Source organism: Cryptotermes secundus, unplaced genomic scaffold, assembly GCF_002891405.2.
Source record: "Cryptotermes secundus unplaced genomic scaffold, Csec_1.0 scaffold1297, whole genome shotgun sequence".
Taxonomy (NCBI): domain Eukaryota; kingdom Metazoa; phylum Arthropoda; class Insecta; order Blattodea; family Kalotermitidae; genus Cryptotermes; species Cryptotermes secundus.
In genome coordinates, this window is record NW_019732392.1 from 446,979 (window position 1) to 468,522 (window position 21,544).

Here is a 21,544-nt window from a genome sequence, read left to right on the forward strand (position 1 = left end):
TTACAGAATCCACATATTCCTGCCAGTTTTAATATCTATTTTGTAATCAACAAGTGTGTAACCCCGGTCAAAGTTTGACACTTCTCTGGCCATTATCTCCGTAACCGTTCAACTTTGGACATAGGTGTTTTGGGTTATATCGGCATACTTTAACATAAGGAACACCCTCCCGAAGTTTGGCACATTCCTCCTGGGACACCCTGTATATAGTGTATGTTGCAATTCAGGCTTTTCACCTTTTTCGTTTTGTTGGCGGCATAGTTGTGATCGAGTCTGGAATTTTGCTTGACGCGCTCGTCGTAGTACGCCCAACGCTCGTAGGGCGCCACGATGTCGCTGTCCCGGCGGTATGTTGCCGTCCAGTTGAACACATCATTGAATTTAACGTGCTGCGTGTGATACGGGCACTCCAGGAAGTACAGGATCCATACCTAGACAGAGTGAGAACATTAGTGAAGATGCTCTGCACTTTTGAATAACCATAGAAGATAAACGTAGTGTTGTTCAGTAAGCATGCAGACGTTCAACATACGTGAAGACAAAATCACACATATTCTGAGCGACAGAGCTCTAGATTGGGCCCTATCAGGATGTCATTTCATAAGCATTTAGCTAGGCAATATCTGTGTAGAGCCCTAGTGCTGTTGTAATGCAAACCCAACAATAACACGTTATCAAAGGCGTAAAACAAGGCCACAGAAGAGCACATAAGCATCCCTTTGCATTACTACGTATATCTAATACTGTTATTGTACTACACAGTCCGTCAACATTGCAACAAAGAAAGAAGGAGCAATTTGTTGCATTGTTGACGGTCTGTAATAAACAGTATTACTACATACAGAAGAGTTCGTATCTTCTGGGATACAACGCCGTGTAATGTGGTGAAAGTCAAGCAACGTTTCGAAGGAACATGTCGTGTCCATCTTTAGGGTTGAAGAATAAGCCAAGCAGGGCTAACATTTTCGTTTTAACCGTAGAAATAGTCAAATTATATGTTAAGGCAGTTTTAGATATTTGGAGCAATATTTTCGAAGAGAGCCTTCTGATGCAATAAGAAGAAAGAAAACCTTGCTTTGTAAATTGCAAACTCTGGTGTCACTTTATAATCATACTGATATCCATTCTTTTGTCGCCTACGAACAACAGCCCGATATGCCGTTCCTCTGGACTCACGCGTCCTCGCCCAATGACCCAATTCTGGTGTGATGGGCAGTTGGCTATATTTAAACCGTCTGGTCCTAGTTATGAAACGTAACTATCGAAACAGGTTCCGCCAGACAGTTTGCACATTGCGAAACGGGCGTGCTGACGACAGAGCCTCGCTGAAATCCGAATCAGACGGAGTGGGGCAGGCTTATGCAGAGTTTATGTCTCTTCCAGTCCTGCAGTGCAAATATAGCATAGCAACATTTTCAATGGGGGTACGGGGCAGCGTATTTCGTTGAGGCACTATGTTACATGGCGGAAGGCCACGGGTCCAATTCCCGAAAAGGTCACTGGATTTTTCAGTTGAACTAATCCTTCCAGCCGCACTATGCCCGTGGGGTCGACTCAGCCTCTAACAGAAATGAGCACCAGGAATCTTCCTGGGGGTAAAGGGCGGCTGGCGCGTAAGGCTGACAACGTCACCGCCATCTGAGAGTCGACTGTCTAGAAAATATGAGAGCCTCAACATCTCACAACCCTATGGGCCTCCACGGCCTGTTACAGGGATAGCTTTGCATTTCAATAAACATCGGTTATTGAAAATAAAAGGTTGTGACTAGCGGATATACCACACACTAGTGACACAACAGGATGCCCAACATTCGAATGAAAAAAGGTGTAAATGTAGCGATAGTATTCATATTTCCTTTACTGATGTTTTATATTAGTGCCTATGTGAATTCCATAAATGACAAAGAATTTCTTTAAAAGATGAATAACTGTTAGCTAATTAAAAGGTATTCTACTCCATGGAGTCGGTAAATTGGCTTGATGTGAAACTGAAAATTTTTAGAATTTATAATAATAGTTTTATAGTAGAACTGTTAATGTGTTATTAAAAACTTATTAAAGCTCTGCCGTGCACATACGCATGTTAAAGTATTTTCAATTTTATTGCATAATTAGAACAATATCTGCCTATTGTTTTAACATGGTAAGCCGGAATTACTATGCCAGTAAATTGACTGGACAAACCTATCGTACCTGGCTTCTTTCTATCTACTGTACTCATGTACTGTCTGTCTATGTTCCTACTACTGCGACTTGGAGCAGAGTGCATCCGTCAAACGCTTCGTTTCACTTCAGAGTCTTAAATCTTAGATAGTCGGCAGGACTCCTTGGGCAAGGGATCGGCTGGTAGCAAGGCCGCCACTTAACATAAACACAGAATAAACGCAAACATCCATGCCTTTAGTGGGATTCGAACTGCTTCAACAGTCAGACGCCAGGCATGACAAATGACCAGTTCCAAAATTATCTCAAAAAATGTAATTTACTTGAAGAGTACTACTACCTCCCGGGACATAACGCCATGTGGTACGTTGATAGTCAACCGACGTTTCGCAGGAATATACCGTCTCTTTCTGGGCTTATTCGACCCTGAAGATGGAGGTGATGTGTTCCTCTGAATCGTCGGTTGACTTTCAACGGACTACACGGCGGTATATCCCAGAAGATAGTGATCTTCATAACCACCGGTGTGAGAACCTTCAATCCTACATAATGTAATTTACTTATTCATTTGAAGACAAGGAACCTTCAGGTTCCAGAGAGGAATTTACTGACCAGTTGAGCGCATATTAGCTTAGCAAGATTGAATCTCTTCATTAATAGTTGAAATTAAAGCTATCTTTCAAATAAAGTATAAATATATGAAGTCAAATTTTTGCACGTTCTTAAATTCTACATTAGATGGAGACGAGTAATCTGTTTGACGCTCACTCCACCTTTACCCATTTTCCAGGGCAATGAGTGGGTCCCGAAGATTAACTGGACTCAAGGTAAAATGAAAAATCTCGACAACGCTATGTTTATGTCTTCGTTAGTTGTTAATGATGAACTGGAAAGGAATATAAATGGATCACTCGTGATCTACTTCAAGACGTAATCGTATCATTTTTTTCGGGAGGGACTACAGAAGCCCTCAACCAGGATAACTGGCCACCAAGAGTGAAAACTGAAGCCCGGTTCTCCCTGACACGAATGTGTACTAAACCGTATCGTTAGATGGACTCCGCCGAGTCTATCTGTTACCTGTCTTGGTGGACGAGGATGGCCTGGGTTGACGAAATGATCCTTATACAGAATCGCATCGGCGTCTGCTGCCTGCGCCTTATCCGACGTGACGGTACAGGTGTCAACAGGGCACCGGGCCTGTGTGAATACATCCCTCCCTGGCTTGAGTGGCGCCCAGGAGCCTAGTCCGTTGAAGATAAGTATCTTCTTGAGCCGATGACCATTTGACTCGCCTGTAGACGAGACAGGTGGAACAAACATGAGTTGGTTCGTAATGCGGTCTGACCCGGGGTCTTCGTGGGGCCACAGTCGAAGTATACGACGTCCAGTTTTCCGAATCTTCGCTGCGGGTACAGGCCATCGTGTGCCTCCAGACATGTACCAAGGCCGACCTTGTTCCTCTTCCTGTGGTACATCCTCTCTTCCGTTACTGATGCTTGTGGCTGCCACCATCCCCTGGTTAGCCCCTGCCTGTAACACATCACTTCGCAGTCAGTGAGGCCTTTCCATGCGGGCTGAACAGCAACTCTTTTACATCCAACTTTCGTTATTTTGAAAATGTGAAAGGAGGTTTATGAGTTCACTTGCTGTCTGTCTGTCTGTCTGTCCATCTTATGTGTCTCTGCCTGTCTGTATTATCTATCACCTTTAATTTTTGTTAGGAGGCTTATGAGGTCACCTTGATGTCTGTGTATCTCCCTTAATTTTTTCGTTTTCTTTGCGGTCCGTGCCGTATCAAAGGAAAGTAGGCAATTAGCTCTACCCAGACGTTGTTAATTCATACGTTTGGGTGAGAGAGAGTTTACCTGGTACGACGGTCACTGGTCAAACTGTTATACCAGCCCCCGCTTGGGTGTGAAGCATTCGGTGGAGCGAGAAATGACAAAGAAAGCAGAAATACTTGGAGAAAACCTGCCCTTGTTCCACACTTTCTACAACACAAAGCGAACGTGCCCTGAGCTGTGATCGAACGGGCTGTACAGCAAATCAGGACTCTGAGGCAGAAACCGAAGGTTAAGCGCCAGTACCACTGAAGACACGATCTTGAGCCAGTCCACGTAAAGTTAAAGTTGGTCCCTGTGAACGCCATGAAGACGTATAAGGGCGTGGAGTTCTAAATCCACTCATACTTAATCTCAGCACTAGATGAGGTGAGTGGTCACCTTCATACCTCGGCCGAGGGGGAAGAGCTCCCGGTACCCTCTGAGACAAGAGACAAGACGCTGGGTGGACCGCAGAAGAAGTGTCTGTCCCACCGGGAATCAAACCCCGATTCATCGAGTCCATAGCCTAGTCAGTCGCTGTACTAAGTGAGCCACACCAGCCCTCTAGAGCCTCAGCCAGTTCTATACATTTCCCACGCTTTTCTTAAGATTCATCTTAATGTTATCCACGCACGTCCATTGTGCTTCAGAGAAAGCATTTCCCAAGAAGTTAACTCTGCTGCCTAGTAACAAGTTACTAAGTGAGATATACAGAATGTGAATAACGAACTTTGCTATATATTTCTTTTCCTTGGCACTACAGCCCCAGTGGGCCTAGGCCTACCTCCATAAACTCCTCATAGCATCCTAAAAAGGACGAGAGTATGATGGACAATTCTTACGTTCCTAACATTTATATCAAGACTGTTCACTGATATTATGTTCAGAACTAGCGGCCGGAGCGTGAAGCTAACGACTCTCATCTAACTAATTCCGACGTCAAGAACACGTGGATCTATACATCCACTACATTAATTGGTTAAACACAGGGACAACTTCACGTTTTTCAATATCTTCTGAGCTGTAAAGCCGCGCAGCAAGGCAGAAGTTCACCTGCGTCTCGAGGGATCAGAAATAAGCAGAGGTCGGTTCGTTTTCTTTGCCGCCTGCTTATTGCTTCTTTCTTGTTTGAATTGGACTCTGAAGATGGAGGCGATACGTTCTTCGGGAAACATCGGTGGGTTTCTTACTACATGGATTTCCAATCCAGAAGATCATATTCGTCATTGGCACCCTACAAGAACCTGAACCCCACTGAGATTCGTTGGATTTTTGGTGGAAAAAAATGGCACTGGGGTGGGTTTTCTACGAGTACTTTTCCTTTTCTTGGCATTTCTCGTTCCACCGAATGCGTCACACCCAACCGGCGGCTGGTACAACTGTTTGACCAGTGGCCGGCGTACCAAGTAAACTCGTGAGTCATTCCCATATTTGACTATTCCAGAAATACCTTATTAAAATGTTTGGCCCACAACGGACACTCTGTACAACTTTGAATTTCCCCTGCGGCTCCTAGACAAGGCAAATATTAACCTCATCAGCTGTTACCTGGTCTTCCTCGATGTCCTGCTCCTTCACGCTGGTCTCTTCTTCGACAGCCGCTTCCAGACGGCTGCTGGTCCCTATGGCGACGTGATCTGCGACCTGAGCATTGTCACTGCCCCTGCTGCCTGCCGCGCCGTGGGGAGGGTTGGCGCCCCCCGGACCCATCTCAGCCGCCAACAGAGAACGGGCCCACAGCTCCCGCTGGTGCATGTTTACCGCCAGGAAGAGGAAGCAAGTGACACCCAGCAGGTAGAGGAAACTGCGGCGAAGGGAGATCCGGGGCAGCATGGCGAGAGAGACTCAGAGAGGCGACGGCATCACGGAACTAGCGCCTCCAGCTGTTTTGGAACACAAACAAACCCTGTTATTATTATTATTATTTTATTAAGGGGATGGGTTTCCCCATGCACTTAGACCAGTTGTTGGTCCATTGTGCGTCCGCCTTTAATTTCTACTGTCGCCATACCCTTCCAGTACTGGTGCTCACTATCAGCCCCATGCTGCCAGCGAGGTCGGCACTCTTCTGGCAGTGGTACCCGATACTTCCCCATCTACCGGAGGCATTGGAAACTACTTGGGCGGGAAACTTTGGCCTAATTTTGCTCAGAGGTCTCATAGAGACATGAGGATCTTTTACGTGCCGTAAATCTACGACACGGGACCCAAATAAACCCTGTTACTTGCATTTAACTTCTACGTTTGGCAGTTCAGTTGCTTGCTTCTTAATGCCAAGGCTTTTCTCCATATACGGATGAAATGCATTTGACGAAAGTTTTACTGTTACTTGTTTGTTTAAATACAATTGGGTCATTATGTTAAGGATCAGTGGTGGATTCTTGCGAACTTTGTGATGAATTTCGGCCGGGATATGCTGCTGACCGCGCAGCTCCGATCCATGGAGGCGTTCATGTAGTTAGTTGGTATATCGCAGTAACATGCAGGAGAGAAAATAAAAAAAAAACATATAACATTTTCAAGGACCCTGAGAGCTATACCAGCGGTAGCGTAGCTACTGGCAGGGCCTCCCTTGCTGGACAGGTCAAAGGGTAGGCATCAGACGAAGAGAGACACCAAAAACTGATGCCGGAAGCAGCGTCATCAGTAGCGACTTGAAGCACAGAGCAAATGATGCTCGAGATGGTTCAAGTTCGTATAGCAGCAGGCGTGACCAGAGTGGTTTGAACGGCTGCTGTACTGCGATGTGGAAAGCAAATGGAAAAACTACCACATTATCACTTTTCCTGGATAGTCTCTTTCCAAAAACAGAGATACCATATATGCGAGATGTTTCCTCTGGAGGCAAAACAATCCGGAGGTAAACTACTCCCCCAATCGGATCTCCGGGGGGGAGTGTTTCTAGAGGAAATGTCATGCAGGCGTTACAACAAGAAAAAGTGCGAAGATCAGAAGAAACAGCATGGATACAAGATTGGAACATGGAATGTCAGGACCTTGAATCAAGCAGGAAAATTGGAGAATTTGAAAACGGAAATGCAGAAGAATGAAGTGTCTGTGCTAGGTGTCAGCGAAGTGCGGTGGAAAGGACAAGGTGAAATAAGAAGCGGTGATTATACAGTGTATTATTCCGGAGGTGAACGGGCTGAAAGAGGTGTGGCAATAGTGGTGCATAAAAGTGTAGTGAGGAGTGTTGTTAAGAAGATTGCTTGTAATGACAGAATTATTGCTCTGAAGTTAAAGGCGGAACCGGTAGATATACTGATTATACAAGTGTACATGCCAACATCAGAGTATGAAGATGATGAAGTGGAAAAAGTGTATGACACAATTGAAGAAATTCTTCAGGAAGATGGAAGAGGAGACACAAACAGCATCATATTGGGAGACTGGAACAGCATTGTTGGAGATGAACCATATCAGAATATTGTTGGATCACATGGACTAGGAAGACGGAATCACAGAGGTCAAATGCTTATTGACTTTTGTGAACGAAATGGATTGATTGTTACCAACACTTGGTTCAAGAAGCCAAAGAGAAGAATTTACACATGGAAGGCACCTGGGGATTGGAAGAGGCATCAGCTGGACTACATCCTTGTGAAACATCGATTCAGAAACAGTGTGAAGGATGTGAAGACGCTTCCTGGGGCAGACATTGACTCTGACCACAACTTGCTGGTTGCCAAGTTCCGAACCAGGTTGAAGAAAATTATAGGATTTCGAAAGCGCAGACCCAGATGGGATTTGGAGAAGTTATATGCTCAAAGACAAAGCGTGCAAGAGACTCTAGAAGAGAAACTCGGTGCAATTGAAGGTGAAAGCGGAAATGCTGAAGCGCAGTGGAACGATATAAAAGAATGCATGTTAGATACTATCAGTGATTTGGTAGGTAAAGTTGAGAAGATAGCAAGAAAACCATGGGTTACACAGGAGATGATGAGTAAAATGGAGGAGCGAAGGAAATGGAAGAATGTCAACAATGAAGAAGGCAGGAGGAAATACAGGAGACTGAGGAATGAATTGAAAAGAGCCACGGACAGGGCCAAAAAGGAATATCTTGAGAAGATATGTAATGAGATTATGGAATTTCAAAGAACAGGCCGTTATGATTTGATGTACATGAAGACAAAAGAACTAGGATGGAAAGAGAATCATGGGATTCAAAATGTTGGCATCGAAGACTCCCAGGGGAATAGAATAGTAGATCAGAGGCAAGTGCTGAAAATTTGGGAAAATTATATTTCAGAACTATATGATCGACCTAATCGGCCAGAAACCTTAGAAGTTGAACCGGAAGAAGAAGTAGATACAGACGAGAAAGGACCATATATTTTACAAAGTGAGGTGGAAAAAGCTATCAAGGAAATGAGGAAGGGAAAGGCTACAGGAGATGATGATGTACCTGGAGATGTGCTCAAGTTACTGGGAGAAGGTGGTTTGAAAACACTGACAAAACTAATGAACACCATATATGAAAGTGGAGAGTGGCCCAAGGACTTTACAGAAGTTACAATGATTGCCTTAAAGAAAAAGACAAAAGCTACAAAATGCAGCGACCATCGCACAATAAGTCTTATTGCACATACAGCAAAGATAATAGCAAAGATACTTAAAAGAAGAATTGAAAGGAAAATAGAGGATGTACTTGGAGAAGATCAGTTTGGATTTAGAAGAGGAAAAGGAACCAGGGATGCAATTGGGATGATGAGAATTATAGCGGAACGAACTTTGGAGATAGATGAAGAACTGTGTGTTTGCTTCATAGACTGGCAGAAGGCATTTGACCGGGTAAACTGGACCAAATTAATGCAGATCCTGAAAGAAACAGGTATCGATTGGCATGAAAGAAGATTGATTAGCAAATTGTACATGGATCAGAAAGTTAGAGTACGACTGGACAGGGGGGAGACAGGAAGTGTGCAGATTGGAAGAGGAGTTCGACAAGGATGCTGTTTATCACCAATTCTGTTCAACTTGTACAGCGAATGCCTTACCAAGGAAGCTCTGGATGGGCTCGGTGACTTCAAAGTAGGAGGGCAAATTATTCAAACTGTGAAATATGCAGATGACCTTGTGTTAATGGCTAAGGAAGAAACTGTGCTACAGGGCATGATTGATAGACTAATTGAAATTGGAAGGTGCTATGGCATGGAAATGAATGTGGAGAAAACAAAAGTAATGAAAATTTCGAGACAACCAACCCCAGTCACAATAAAGATAGACCAAAAACAAGTGGAGAATGTGAAATGTTTTAAATATTTGGGTAGCTTGTTAACAGATGATGGAAGGTGTACTTGTGAAATTAAATCCAGGATTGCCATGGCAAAAGCTGCATTTAGCAAGAAGAAGAATCTTTTTACCAGCAAATTGGACTTAAATTTGAGGAAGAAACTAGTGAAATGCTACATTTGGAGCATAGCTCTGTATGGGGCTGAAACATGGACACTTAGGGCAGTAGATCAGAAACATCTGGAAAGTTTCGAAATGTGGTGTTGGAGAAGAATGGAGAAGATCAGTTGGACCGATTATGTGAGAAATGAAGAAGTGTTAATTAGAGTCAGTGAGCAGAGGAATATCCTACATGAAATAAGAAAACGGAAGGCTAATTGGATTGGTCATGTTTTACGCAGAAACTGCCTTCTAAAAGAAGCTATCGAAGGAAAGATAGATGGGCGGATAGAAGTGACAAGAAGACGAGGAAGAAGACGTAAGAAGATGCTGGATGACCTTGGGGACAGAAGAGGATACTGTCATTTGAAGGAGAAAGCTCTAGATCGCATTAAGTGGAGGAATTGTTTTGAAAGAGACTGTGGACCTGTCGTCTTGACAGATTACTGATGATGATGATGATGATGATAACATTTTAATCGGTAAAGCTGAAGTAAACAGACCACGCGGCAGAGGATACTCGGACGAAATAATGTGAAGTTCTTCAGAATTTGATACTCGCTCAGCGAATCAGGAAAATCATCTTTGAAATCCCAAGGTTCACCTTTATGTTCACAATGCGCGACACCGCTTCTCCCTACCCTAAGTCAAATCCAATCCACAACATGACATCCTATTTCTTTCACATTTATTTTAATATTATCTTCATATTTATGCCTGGGCCTTCCAAGTGGTCTCCCTTCAGTTGTGTAGTAAGTTTTCTGTTGGATGCAGCGCCCATCTCATTCTGCTTTATCTACTTCTTCTTCTTCTTCTTCTTCTGCGGGCGCTACAGTCCGTGACAAACCTTGGCTTCTGTTACAACTGCTCGCCACTGGGTCCGATCCCATGACTTTCGTCTCCATTTAGGCGCTTCCGTCCGGCTGCAACCGTTGGAAGCTTCTCAGCAATTAGGGCTTTTTAAAGGGTGAGGCTGTGAATCCCACGCGCAACCTCCAACCTGGAGGCCCAGAGTATCCCTTTTTGTCTGAATCACCACTTTTGACTTCTCCGGCATGGGAGATCCTACCAGTAGCTATACTACCGCCGGCATAGCTCTCAGGACCATACGAGTATAACCATGCAAGCCCCACCGCTACGTCAAAGTAAGCGTACTTAGGGTGTCCCCTTTATCTAATTGCCTTCATATTCAGTATAACGCAGTCTATACAGCGACTGGCTACGAGCTGGACGACAGAGGGGTCGGAGTTCGAGTCCCGGTAGGGCAAAGAATTTTCTCTGTTCCACAGCGTCCAGACCGGTTCTGGTTCTTAGGCCCACCCAGCCTCCTATCCAATGGGTACCGGGCTGCAAAACGACAGGGGCGTGAAGCTGACCACTCACCTCCAACTAGTGCCGAGGATAAGAAAATATGGATCTATACATCCACTCCGCCATACGTCTTCATGGAGTAATGCTGAATTAGTTAAGCACAGGGTCAAATTTACCTTTTTGGTAAAGAGTAAAAATAGCGGCCTCCGTAGTCTAGAGGTAATGTTCCCACCTCATGACTCGTAGTACGCGGGTTCAAGTACCCGGCGGAGGTCGTCGAATTTTTAAGGGCGGAAAAATTCAGGGAACAAGTCCTCCGGGAGGGACTTTAAGCCGTGGGTCCCGTGTCGTAGCTTTACGGCACGTAAAAGAACCTCATACCTCCAAAGGAGGTCACTGAGCCAAATTACGGACGTTTCCCGCCCAACAGCAGTCTCTAATACCTCTGGTAGATGGGGGAAGCATTATAGATACCTCTCAGCTAGTAGAGCCGGTCTCGCTGGCTGGGCGGGACTGATGGTAAGCACCAGTACCGGTAGGATATAGAGACTGGTAGAAATCATAGAGGGAAGCATAATGGACCAATACAGGTCTAAGTGCATGGGGAAACCCACCCTCTCCAATAACTAACTAACTAACTAACTAACTAAAGAGTAACCGGGGCGAATGTGTCCACTATCGCTGCCTCCTGCCGTCCCGAACTGTTGCCTGATTATCATGCCGCCTGATCAGACAGTAAATGACCTACGAAACCGAGCACAGAATGAATCAGTCAGCGGTGGAATGCAGTGGCATGTAAGTCTGATGTGACAATGACTGCAAGTCTCATAACGGACAGTAAGATCAGTTTGCATAAACGCCGAAGCTTTACTTAACAGAAGTGTTCTCCTTGTTTACAGCCAGTTCTCAACATCACTTAGCATACTGCATTAAGTCCTCCAGTAAGCCGGTTGAATGTGCTGTTCACCTCAGTATGTTTATTCATTGTCTGTTATGTTCGCAGTGAAGGTCATGTTAAATGAAGAGGGCACTAGGAAATGCCTTCACGGCAGTTCCTGTCCTCCACACTGTACACTACGTAACATTCTGCTAACAGCTGCCTCAACAGAGTTGTTCTGGTTACACAGCCGCAATAGCCCTGCGGCCTCGCTGGTTGACAGCAGATTGTACTCAGCATCTGTTTAGAGCGAATTAACTATTCGTTTTTCATTTTATAACCTAACACTCCTTACACCTCGTACTAGTCCTCGGAATTCTTGTTTTTTGACTTCGTCCATGGTCCGGAATTCTGAAGAACACCAAAGAACTATTCTATAAAACACCGAACTATGGGCAATATTAAAAAACTCAGTAATTCTTAGTGTTATACACATGAACGCCGACCACAGTCGCCGCGCAATCTAAGGCATGAACTGTCTTCGCTCGCTTGGAAACCGGAATCGTGGGTTCTAATCCTACTCAAGGCATGGATATCTGTGTCCGTTTATTCTGTTTGTGTTTAGGTAGCGACCTTGCGACGGTCTGATCACTCGTCTAAGGAGTCCTACAGTGTGTGTAAAAAAGATTACGAAACTGAAGAAGCGGCCAGGGTCCAACAAAGGGCTGTAGTCATTGATGAATTAATTAATTAATTAATACACATCGACATAACCATTTAGAATCTACTTCACCCTAATGTCTGTTGTTAACATTTCGGCCAAGCGGTGGGGAGCATCACACTTAATGGGAACACGCGTCTTCAGAATAACAGCGAATTGTCACACAAAAGTGCTCCTAAATTGTAGGCAAAAGTCTCATTATGCTTATAATATAACTGTATTTCTGGTAATACAACTATATTATTTTATATAATTATGGCCAAACAAGAAGTTCTGGGAAAAGTAATTGCTTACTTTCCTTTGATAAGACACGAACCGCATAGGAAACGACGCGTCCAACAATTCGATCGTTTCGTGTGTGTTCGTTACAGCAGTAACATTTTTGCCGAGACTCTGCCCATACACAGAGACAAGCAAACTGGTGGGAGGGATTTATGAAGTCGGCCGTTGAGATGGGCTCAGGAGCCATGATGTACATACAACATTTCAGGTACTCAAAAGTTAGTAGAGTGGAAACACAGACACACAGACAGCATTGTGATCTCATAAGTGCACTTTTATTTTTTTCAGGATGAAAATATAATTCCTAATGGAAGTAATAAATAATAATTACAACCCACTAAAATTTGTCATGCCGGTCACGGTAACCGAGCGGTCTAACACATGTACTGTCTTCGCTCGCTTGGAAACCGGGATCGTGGGTTCGAATCCCACTCAGGGAATGGATGTTTAGTTTGTGTGTGTGCGTTTTTCTGTGTTTGTGTACAGGTAGAAGCCTTGCGACGAGCTGATCACCCGCCCAAGGAGTCCTACCGAATGTGTAAGATCTAGAAAAACCGAAGTGAACGGAGAAGTTCATGGAGGGAGGCCTAGGCCCACTGGGGCTGTAGTGCCAAGGAAAAAAAGAAGTCATCGAGTCAGAGAAGAGTCGCCGGGACGTCTTTTGCTGTCAACAGCTTGCTGCAACAAGTTGCCAAGGGCACAACAGTCGGTCCGGGCTGAAGCAGTTTTATGTAAAATTAACTTGAGCTCTGACCACTTATGAATTAGGTTTTATGTAACAGTATTACTTACTTACTTACTTACTTACTCACGGAGCTGAGTGCTTCTTGAGGAGAAGCCATATCTGCAGCTACTTAAGAATTTCCCAGCATTTTATGGAACCCGAAGGTTCATCACCGTGTTCACAAGAGCCCTCTACTGGTCCCTACCCTGAGCCAGATCAATCCAATCCATAACATCCCATCCTATCTCTCTAAGATCCATTCTAATATTGTCCACTCACCTACGCCTTGGTCTTCCCTGTGGTCTCTTTCCTTCTGGCTTTCCCACCAAAATCCTATACGCATTCCTCGTCTCCCCCATTCGTGCTACATGACCTGCCCACCTCATCCTCCTTGACTTGATCATTCTAATTATACTTGGAGAATGGTACAAGTTATGAAGCGCCTCATTATGCAGTTTTCTGCAACCTCTTGTGATTTGATCTCTCTTTGGTCCAAGTATTCTCCTCAACACCCTGTTCTCAAACACCCTCAGTCTATTTTTCTGTGGCGCTACAGCCCCAATTTGGGCCTAGGCCTACCGCCATGAAACTCTCGTTTCACTTCGGTTTACTAGATCTTACACATTCGGTAGGACTCCTTAGGCGAGTGATCAGCTCGTCGCAAGGCCTCTACCTGTATACAAACACAGAAAAACGCACACAAGCATCCATGCCCTGAGTGGGATTCGAACCCACGATCCCGGCTTCCGAGCGAGCGAAGACAGTGCATGCCTTAGACCGCTCGGCTACCGTGACCGGCCAGTCTATTAGTAACAGTATGTTTTATAATAATCAGTATATTACTTAATGGATCTATTAACGGAAATTACTAATTGCGTGGCTTGATTCGTATGTGAATTTTGATCCATTTTCTACATATGTCACCGACATAAGTATCATCGGCCTAAATATGATATATATAAATCTAAATATGCTGATATTTTTGCTAAAATAATATAAAAAGATACTTAATACTCATGTACGTTGCAATATGTCTACGCTAGCACAGCGAATAAACGAGGTACTTCAGACGGTTCATATCCATCGTAACTTTCGTGTTACTGGATGGACTACTGTCATAATGCTTTAGAATAAATATGATGGTTTTTAGGCGCCTTGTCGTCCAAGCCCACTCGCGATAAAACCTTAGAGAATCATTATAAACAAGGAACGTTCAGACTGAATGTATACCAAAACTCTATTTCCGAATTTATGCGCATCTCCGCCATATTCTGCTAAAATCTAAATTGTAAAGGGTTGTGCCGAGGGTACAGTACAGTCGGTATTACAGAGTTTTTGGAATTTGTCCACCATGTAGTATTCTGTAAGGGCACAATGTTTCGGAAACTGGATTTGATTCCATCCTCATATGAGTAGGTGGGGAGACACTTCCTCAATTAGGCACATTAGAAAAGCTAATCTCACTGACTGAGTTAGCTGTTCGTGACGGACCGAACGGAGTAGATTGACTAAACAGAGAGTTCTGAGGAAAAAAGCGATCGTATACTTTCCTTTCAGTTCTGGTCGGATAGATTCCTGCTGGGTCCTCGCCAGCACAGTCATTCTTGGTTCCAATTTCCGTGGGACTCACGAACAAATTTTACTGTCTCACAACTTTGGGAGAAGTATAACTGACTGACTTTCTTTTCACCACATATACAGTATTTGATATAGCACGGGCTGCATAGAAAACATGCGTCAAATAGTTCTTGTATTATTGCGTGCGTATTAGTTTCCGCAGAATCGTGTTTACCGAACCGTTGCCTAGTAACATTAGGGGAGGAGGACATACAGACAGTAAAGTGGCCTTATAAGCTTCCTATTATTATTTAAAATAAGGAAAGTTTACGAAAATATGAGTCCACTTTCAATTATATTTTGATAAAATCATCTTACCAGCGTAAATTCTTGGCCGGACACGTTAATAAGAAGTTAACGCTTAAGTCTGAGAGCTCCGGAATGCAATTGTGACGTGCTCATCGACAACTTTGCGTGCAACAGTGACATGAAATCACACAATACAGTGGCTGCGTTCTGGCATCCTGCAGATGTTAGATACGTGCATGTAGTGTAAAAGCCGATGTCCTCCACATTCGAGACTTGTTTACAGTTTACACACAGAGTAATGCGGCATATCTACGTTCTACTTGGCTATCTTATCTCAAGCGACAGAAGGGGCCTAGAAATAAAAATTCAGACTTAACACAGATCCTTAGCATCAAATGAATAACATTCTTACTTTGTATTCGAGGAGTCCTGGGTTCTAATCTCGGCTATCCTGATTGGTCTTCATATTCCTCAATGTCTCCAGAAAAAATGCCGTAATAATATCCTAAATGGGGCCAAATCACTTCCTTTCACAACCTTCCAAATCCATTATTCACAAACCACTCCCATCATTCGAGGTTATGTAAGGCTATTATGAATTTTATGGCTGATAAGAAATGAATGTATTTTCCACACGGTTACATTCCAGATGGACAGACCTCTTCATAACCACAGCTGTCAGAACTTCAAACCGTACTTACGTAACTTCCCCCGTTCCAACCTATAGCTTACTAATCACTCTAATATTCTTCGCCCACCGGCAGTGCCAACCTTCCGTAAGCTCGAACGTTACATCAAAATCCTCGGCGAGCACTACTTGAATCGCATCACGGTTTGTGCACTACAGAATGATATTTTTCAATAATACAGTAAGTTCAATGTGTGTTTGCAGCCAGCAGGAAAGGAATCACTGATAAGATTAACAAGCTTATCGTGAAAACTGAAGGTGAGCAAGCAGTCACTACCAACTGTGTAGCAGGTGACAATGTGAGAAGAACACGGAAAACTGGTGCGCCCCGTCACACTCATGGTTTAACAAACGGTGGGTCATGACTCATGGAGGCAGGCTCCTCCGAATTTTCAAGAATTATTCCAAACGTAGTTGAATTATTTTTTGAAAGTCTGTACGATTTGATAAAGGTACTTCCTGAAAACTTAGCTGCAGACGTGGCGGTTAGTCGCTGGCTTCCCACCACGGCGGCCCGGGTTCGAGCCCGGGTCTGGTCAAGTGGGATTTGTGGTGGACAAAGTGGCGCTAGGGCAGGTTTTCTCCGAGTACTTCGGTTTCCCCTGCCAATCTTCATTCCACCAACTGCTCCACAATCACCCTCACCTATATCTGGGGCTGGTAGAATAGGCAGAAGTGGCCGCAGTCCCACCCCACTAGCAATAACAGCTGCAGACGTACGAGATATACGAGACGTACGTATAGATATTGCTATAGGTTGCTGTCGGCGCAGAGAGAGACAAGAGGCACTTCAGTTCTAGCTGTCACCATTAAGCCTAATGGGAACCTGCAACGTTGGCGGTACTGTCAATTGGACACATTTACCAAGAATTAACAAATATTACTGCTGAAGAAGAATGTAATTCTGCTTTCCAGTATGGCTTCTTAATATTTTTTTGGGATGTTAATGATGCGATATTAATCAATTACCGTTGAAATATTATATTCACCAAATGTCTGTGGTGCTTATTGCAGCATATAAACTTTTTCTTTCTTGTTGTAGAACTTAATAAACTTTAAAATATTATTGGCATGTCTTCAGCTAGAGCATATATAACATTTCGTGATGCCTCTTCTTATATTCCACTGTTTTTATGTGTTCGCGATATTTCAGACACGAAGTGGCTCTACTGCATACACGGGCTCCCAAATATCGCCAAAATTAATTTTTCAGTAAAACTTAAAATAGATAGTTTCGAGGGGGGGTCTAATAATTATTTTACACGCTAAAATTTGCCTCTAAACACGGGATGGCTTGATTATACACAGATTCAGCACTTAAGGTCGCTGTTCGGTATATTTACCTTACATGCATTTCTCAGCTGTCATGCGTGCTACATGCCCTATTCCAAATTAAAACATCAACAATATTTTAATGTAATTTTAATTAAGCATCTGTTCTCATATCTTACTGCGAGTGTCCAGCACTGCTGGAACTGAGAAGTGAGTGCCACAAGTCGAAATAGAAGCCTGTTACAGGTTTGTTATCTGTCACGAGGAAGTTCCATGTTTTGTGCAGAAACATGGGTTACATGATGGAACTGTTGTTATTTATCTGTTTATTTTTGCAATTTATTTAACAAATATATTGGCAGAGCAGACTGCAGGCCTATAGCGTCTAATGTTAGAGCGGTTACTGACTATTTGGAACTGACATGGAAGGAAACACACGTGGCCTAATCAGAGCAGCTATCCTGGGGAGGCTGAGTAAGATAGCGAAAGCCCTCAGTCAGAATAGTCGATGTTCCGGCTAAGAGTGGGACAGTAAAATTCAAATCAGAAGTGTTACAGGTCCAACCATCTTGCCTTTCACTATAATAGGCCTATTGCTTGTTACCAATTTTCCGTTCGAACTTATGGAGCCTCCTTTACTCATCCCTGTTGCTGCAGAACGGTAGGAGAGCTCCTTTAGTCCGCTTGCAGTCGAGAGACGAAAAGAAATGCATACAAGAATTAGAAGTCTGATCAGCAGTTCATAAACTGTAAGCCTCGTAAAAGACTTCGTCGCCAAGATAAATGAGTGTGGACAGACAGAGTAATGGGAATATCTGGAATTCCCTGGTTGCAGTTAAATCAATCACTGTCTCCTAGGATTACTAGGGTTGTACAAAATATCACAATGGATGTTAGAATTTTGTGGCACTGTTCGATAAGCATGAATATCATGTGTTTTGTAGGCTTTAAGTTCTCAGTAGCGGTGGTTATAAAGCGTTCTATCTTCTGGGATATAACTACTTGTAGTCCGTTGAAAGCCAACCGACGTTTCGGAGGAACATGTTGCCTCCATTTTGAGCAATAAACCGATGTGAAAGCGGGTGGGAAGCTATGCTTCGACCTTGAATACATTCGGTTGACTTCCAAAGGACTACACGGCGTTACAGCCCAGAAAACAGAACTCATCTTGTGCTTTGCTCGTAGAATTTTATTTGAATACTTTGTTACGTGTTTGGGGCCTCATTTATCTGCATATAAAGAACGCGTCTGTATAGTAATGACAGCACAATCCTATGATGTAGTCGATTAAACCGAGGAGGATATGATGGTCGGCATTTGTAGCACGCATGGTGAAGGAATGCCCAGAATTGTAGGAGGAAAACCAGAAGGAAAGTGGGTATTTTAGGGATTCTCCCATTTAAATGGACCCAAAGGAAGAGGATGTGAGGATGCGGAGTTTATTCAACTGGCTCTGGATAGGGTTCGGTACCGGGCTTTTACGAATATGGTAATCAACTTTCGGGGTTGCATAAAAGATGACGAATTCCTTGAGTAGCTAAGCGACTGTCAACTTATCGAGAGGGATTCTATTCCATGATGTTAGCAGACTAAATGTAAGGATAGCTAAGTGTCACGTATCTTTAAAACACAGTGGCTAATATATGTACTACCTGTTTTAACATCAAAATACTGCATTTTGCCTAAAGAGACTATTTTAACCCCCGGAAAACATCAACTTTTGAATATAAATTTTTGTATTTCCATCACCATACGCTTGCTCATCCAGGTCTTCAAATCAATTTACCGAGCGGGTTACCTCAGCAGTGGCGATTCTCACTCACACTCCATGGGAACGAGGCACTATGTTCGTAGATAAACCTGTTATTTTGGCAGTTGTTTCCTCGCATTTCTGTCTCTTCATGTGAATACGTGGTGGTATCCTTCGCTTCTAGTCCTGAATTTACTAATAATTTTCATGTTTCAAGGACTCTCCACAACCTCGCCAGGCGCGCATCATACTTGAGTAACAAGAGGATAATGTAGATTCATTTACAGTGTCGCTGTGGCTGTTTGCATACCTTGCCTTGATACCGTCCTCTAATTGAGATAACAACTGCAGCGTGTGCATGGGTTTACAGTGACTCACCTACCTCCCCACCGAGCGCACCAGCAAACACTGCCCCGCCACTTCTCCAGCGCAGCCAAGCGAACAGGTGTAATAACATTTCATCCAGTTCACCTACTTTCATAAAACCTGCCAAGAATCTTGTAACATTGGAGTCTACCTGATGTTTTTATTCTATTTTAATTCCCTTTCATCGGCAATAACAAGATGGTGGCGGTGTGAACTTACAGGACAGGTACAGGTAAAAAGGTATATGCCGTGAAGGCGTATGGGGTAATGGGTGTATAGATCCATATTTTCTTGACCTCGGCACTAGTTTGCGGTGGGTGTTCAGCTCCACACCCCGGCCGCTTTACCCCAGGGGAAAGAGCCCCCTATGACCATTGGACAGGAGGCTGGGTGGGCCCCAGAGCCATTCCGGACGACGTGGAGAAGAGAAAATTGTTCAGGCTACCGAGACTCGAACTCCAGCCCGTAGCCATTAGCCATAAGAACTACACTATCCCGGCTCCTACTAAAACAGGAGCCATTTGATTTGTACCGATGGATATGCGAGAAATAAGCAGTTGTCTGAGTGTGGTCTGCTTCTGAGATATTTTCTCATCCAAACACAGAATGGCTTTCTTCCTCCCCCCTCCATGCAGTGCTGACACGAAGACGGGTGCAGGTCCACATTACTTCATGAGGTAGGTACGTGCCAAGCTCTCCGTGCTGCTGTAGCATTCTCTGAATTGTCTTGGGTATCCCTGACACGGGCCGCTAGAGCGCACCTGCTGTGCGCATGTCACTTCACCTTGCTAGCTACGTTTATACGCGAGATAATCCTATCTTGGCGCTTCCATCCCACCTGTCACAACTGTTATCCCTGTGTCCGGCCGCAAAATGACATTACATTGAAAACGTAGAAGAGTATTCTGAGGCAATGAAATTCCAGAACTAAAAAGTGACGCCAGACAATGTCCGACAGAGAAGCCAAAGTCAACAAAATGATATTTTTGTGGGAAAACTGTTTTCGTATGAGACACCAATAATGAAACAAGTATTCTGAGTGCCAAGACTGCACACTGAACATTCAACAACAGCCTCAGGTTTTGAGGTATGATACTGTCACTAGATAACAATAATAACAATATTTTAACACTAGAACCCAGACCCAGGTGTCTATAATTCTGCCCTTCGTTCAAACCTCCTTTCCGAAGTTATAACTTCAGAAAATTCTCAATACATTCGGTCCCGTGGCGATTCGTTGCGCTGACCACGCGACACAATCTATCCGCTAAAGTTGGCACTAACTTCGCCGACAAGCGGCGGTCGCTCGATCGGTATAGTTCGCTTGCGGATTAAAGCCACAAAGTTTCATTTTTTATACATTTTATACATACAGCAATTCTGTCTTCCAGGATACCTACCTACCACTCGGCGCTACAGCCCTGGGTGAGCCTTGGCCTCCTCTACAACCGGTCCCCATTGCTTTCTATTCCTCATCTTCTCTATCCATCCTTTCGCCTTCATCTTCTTCAGGTCGTCCTCAACACTGCCATCACAATATCGTAACCAGGCTAACTTTCTTAATCTGGACTCTACCCTTTGACCTTCCCGGCATGGGTCACCCTACCGGTATAGCTCTCCAGGTCACATAGTCACGCAAGCCACATCACCACGACAAGTGGAGACACCTTTATGTAACGTCGTATAGTCATTTGAAAATCAACCGACGTTTCGGAGGGGCATGTCGCCTCCATCTCAAAGCCTACGTATTATTCTTCTATGGGGAGGCTGCTCATTGATCCCTTCGACGATCGAGAAGCTATTCTGCTCTGCTAGCCACTTCATTTCACGCTAATTTTGCTTGGATTATTATTCGACTCTGAAGACGGAGGCGATATTTCCCTCCGAAACATCGGTTGGCTTTCAACGGACTCCAAGGCGCTACATCCCAGAATATAGAACTCTTCATAACCACCGCTGTGAGAACCTCAAATCCTACACAGTCTGAACAAATCTTGGGCATCTATGACTTATATCTGTAATATATTCATCTCTAGCACTGACTGACTTCGGAAATAAGCAGTGTTTTATGGGTTTACTTCTCAAACATGTGAGTCTCTTGAGATTCTATACTAGGAGCTTGCAGAGTATGGTTGTCTTTGTAAAGGCAGAAGTTCAGGACAACCGCATCTTTCTGTGGAGACAGTGGATAGAGGTGCTATATCTTGAACAAAAGTCAGACATACATCTTTACCTCAGCAAGATGGTGCACCTCTCCATCTTCTTCATAATGTGACGGACTTCGTTAATGGACACTTGCCTAGCAGA

The 21,544-nt window shown here is 44.0% G+C and overlaps 1 protein-coding gene across 1 annotated transcript in view; it reads right to left on the bottom strand.

Moving 5' to 3' along the window:
- Positions 1-15,903, bottom strand: part of LOC111867708 (glycoprotein 3-alpha-L-fucosyltransferase A) — a 24,064-nt gene extending 8,161 nt beyond the window's left edge. Inside the window, exons 1-4 of the mRNA XM_023857778.2 lie at positions 15,574-15,903; positions 5,538-5,872; positions 3,244-3,696; positions 237-431 (exon numbers count right to left, since the gene is read on the bottom strand). Coding sequence (XP_023713546.1) covers positions 237-431; positions 3,244-3,696; positions 5,538-5,822 — 933 coding nt within the window. The 5' untranslated portion in view covers positions 5,823-5,872; positions 15,574-15,903. The remainder of the gene's footprint in view (positions 1-236; positions 432-3,243; positions 3,697-5,537; positions 5,873-15,573) is intronic.
- Positions 15,904-21,544: the final 5,641 nt, after the last annotated feature.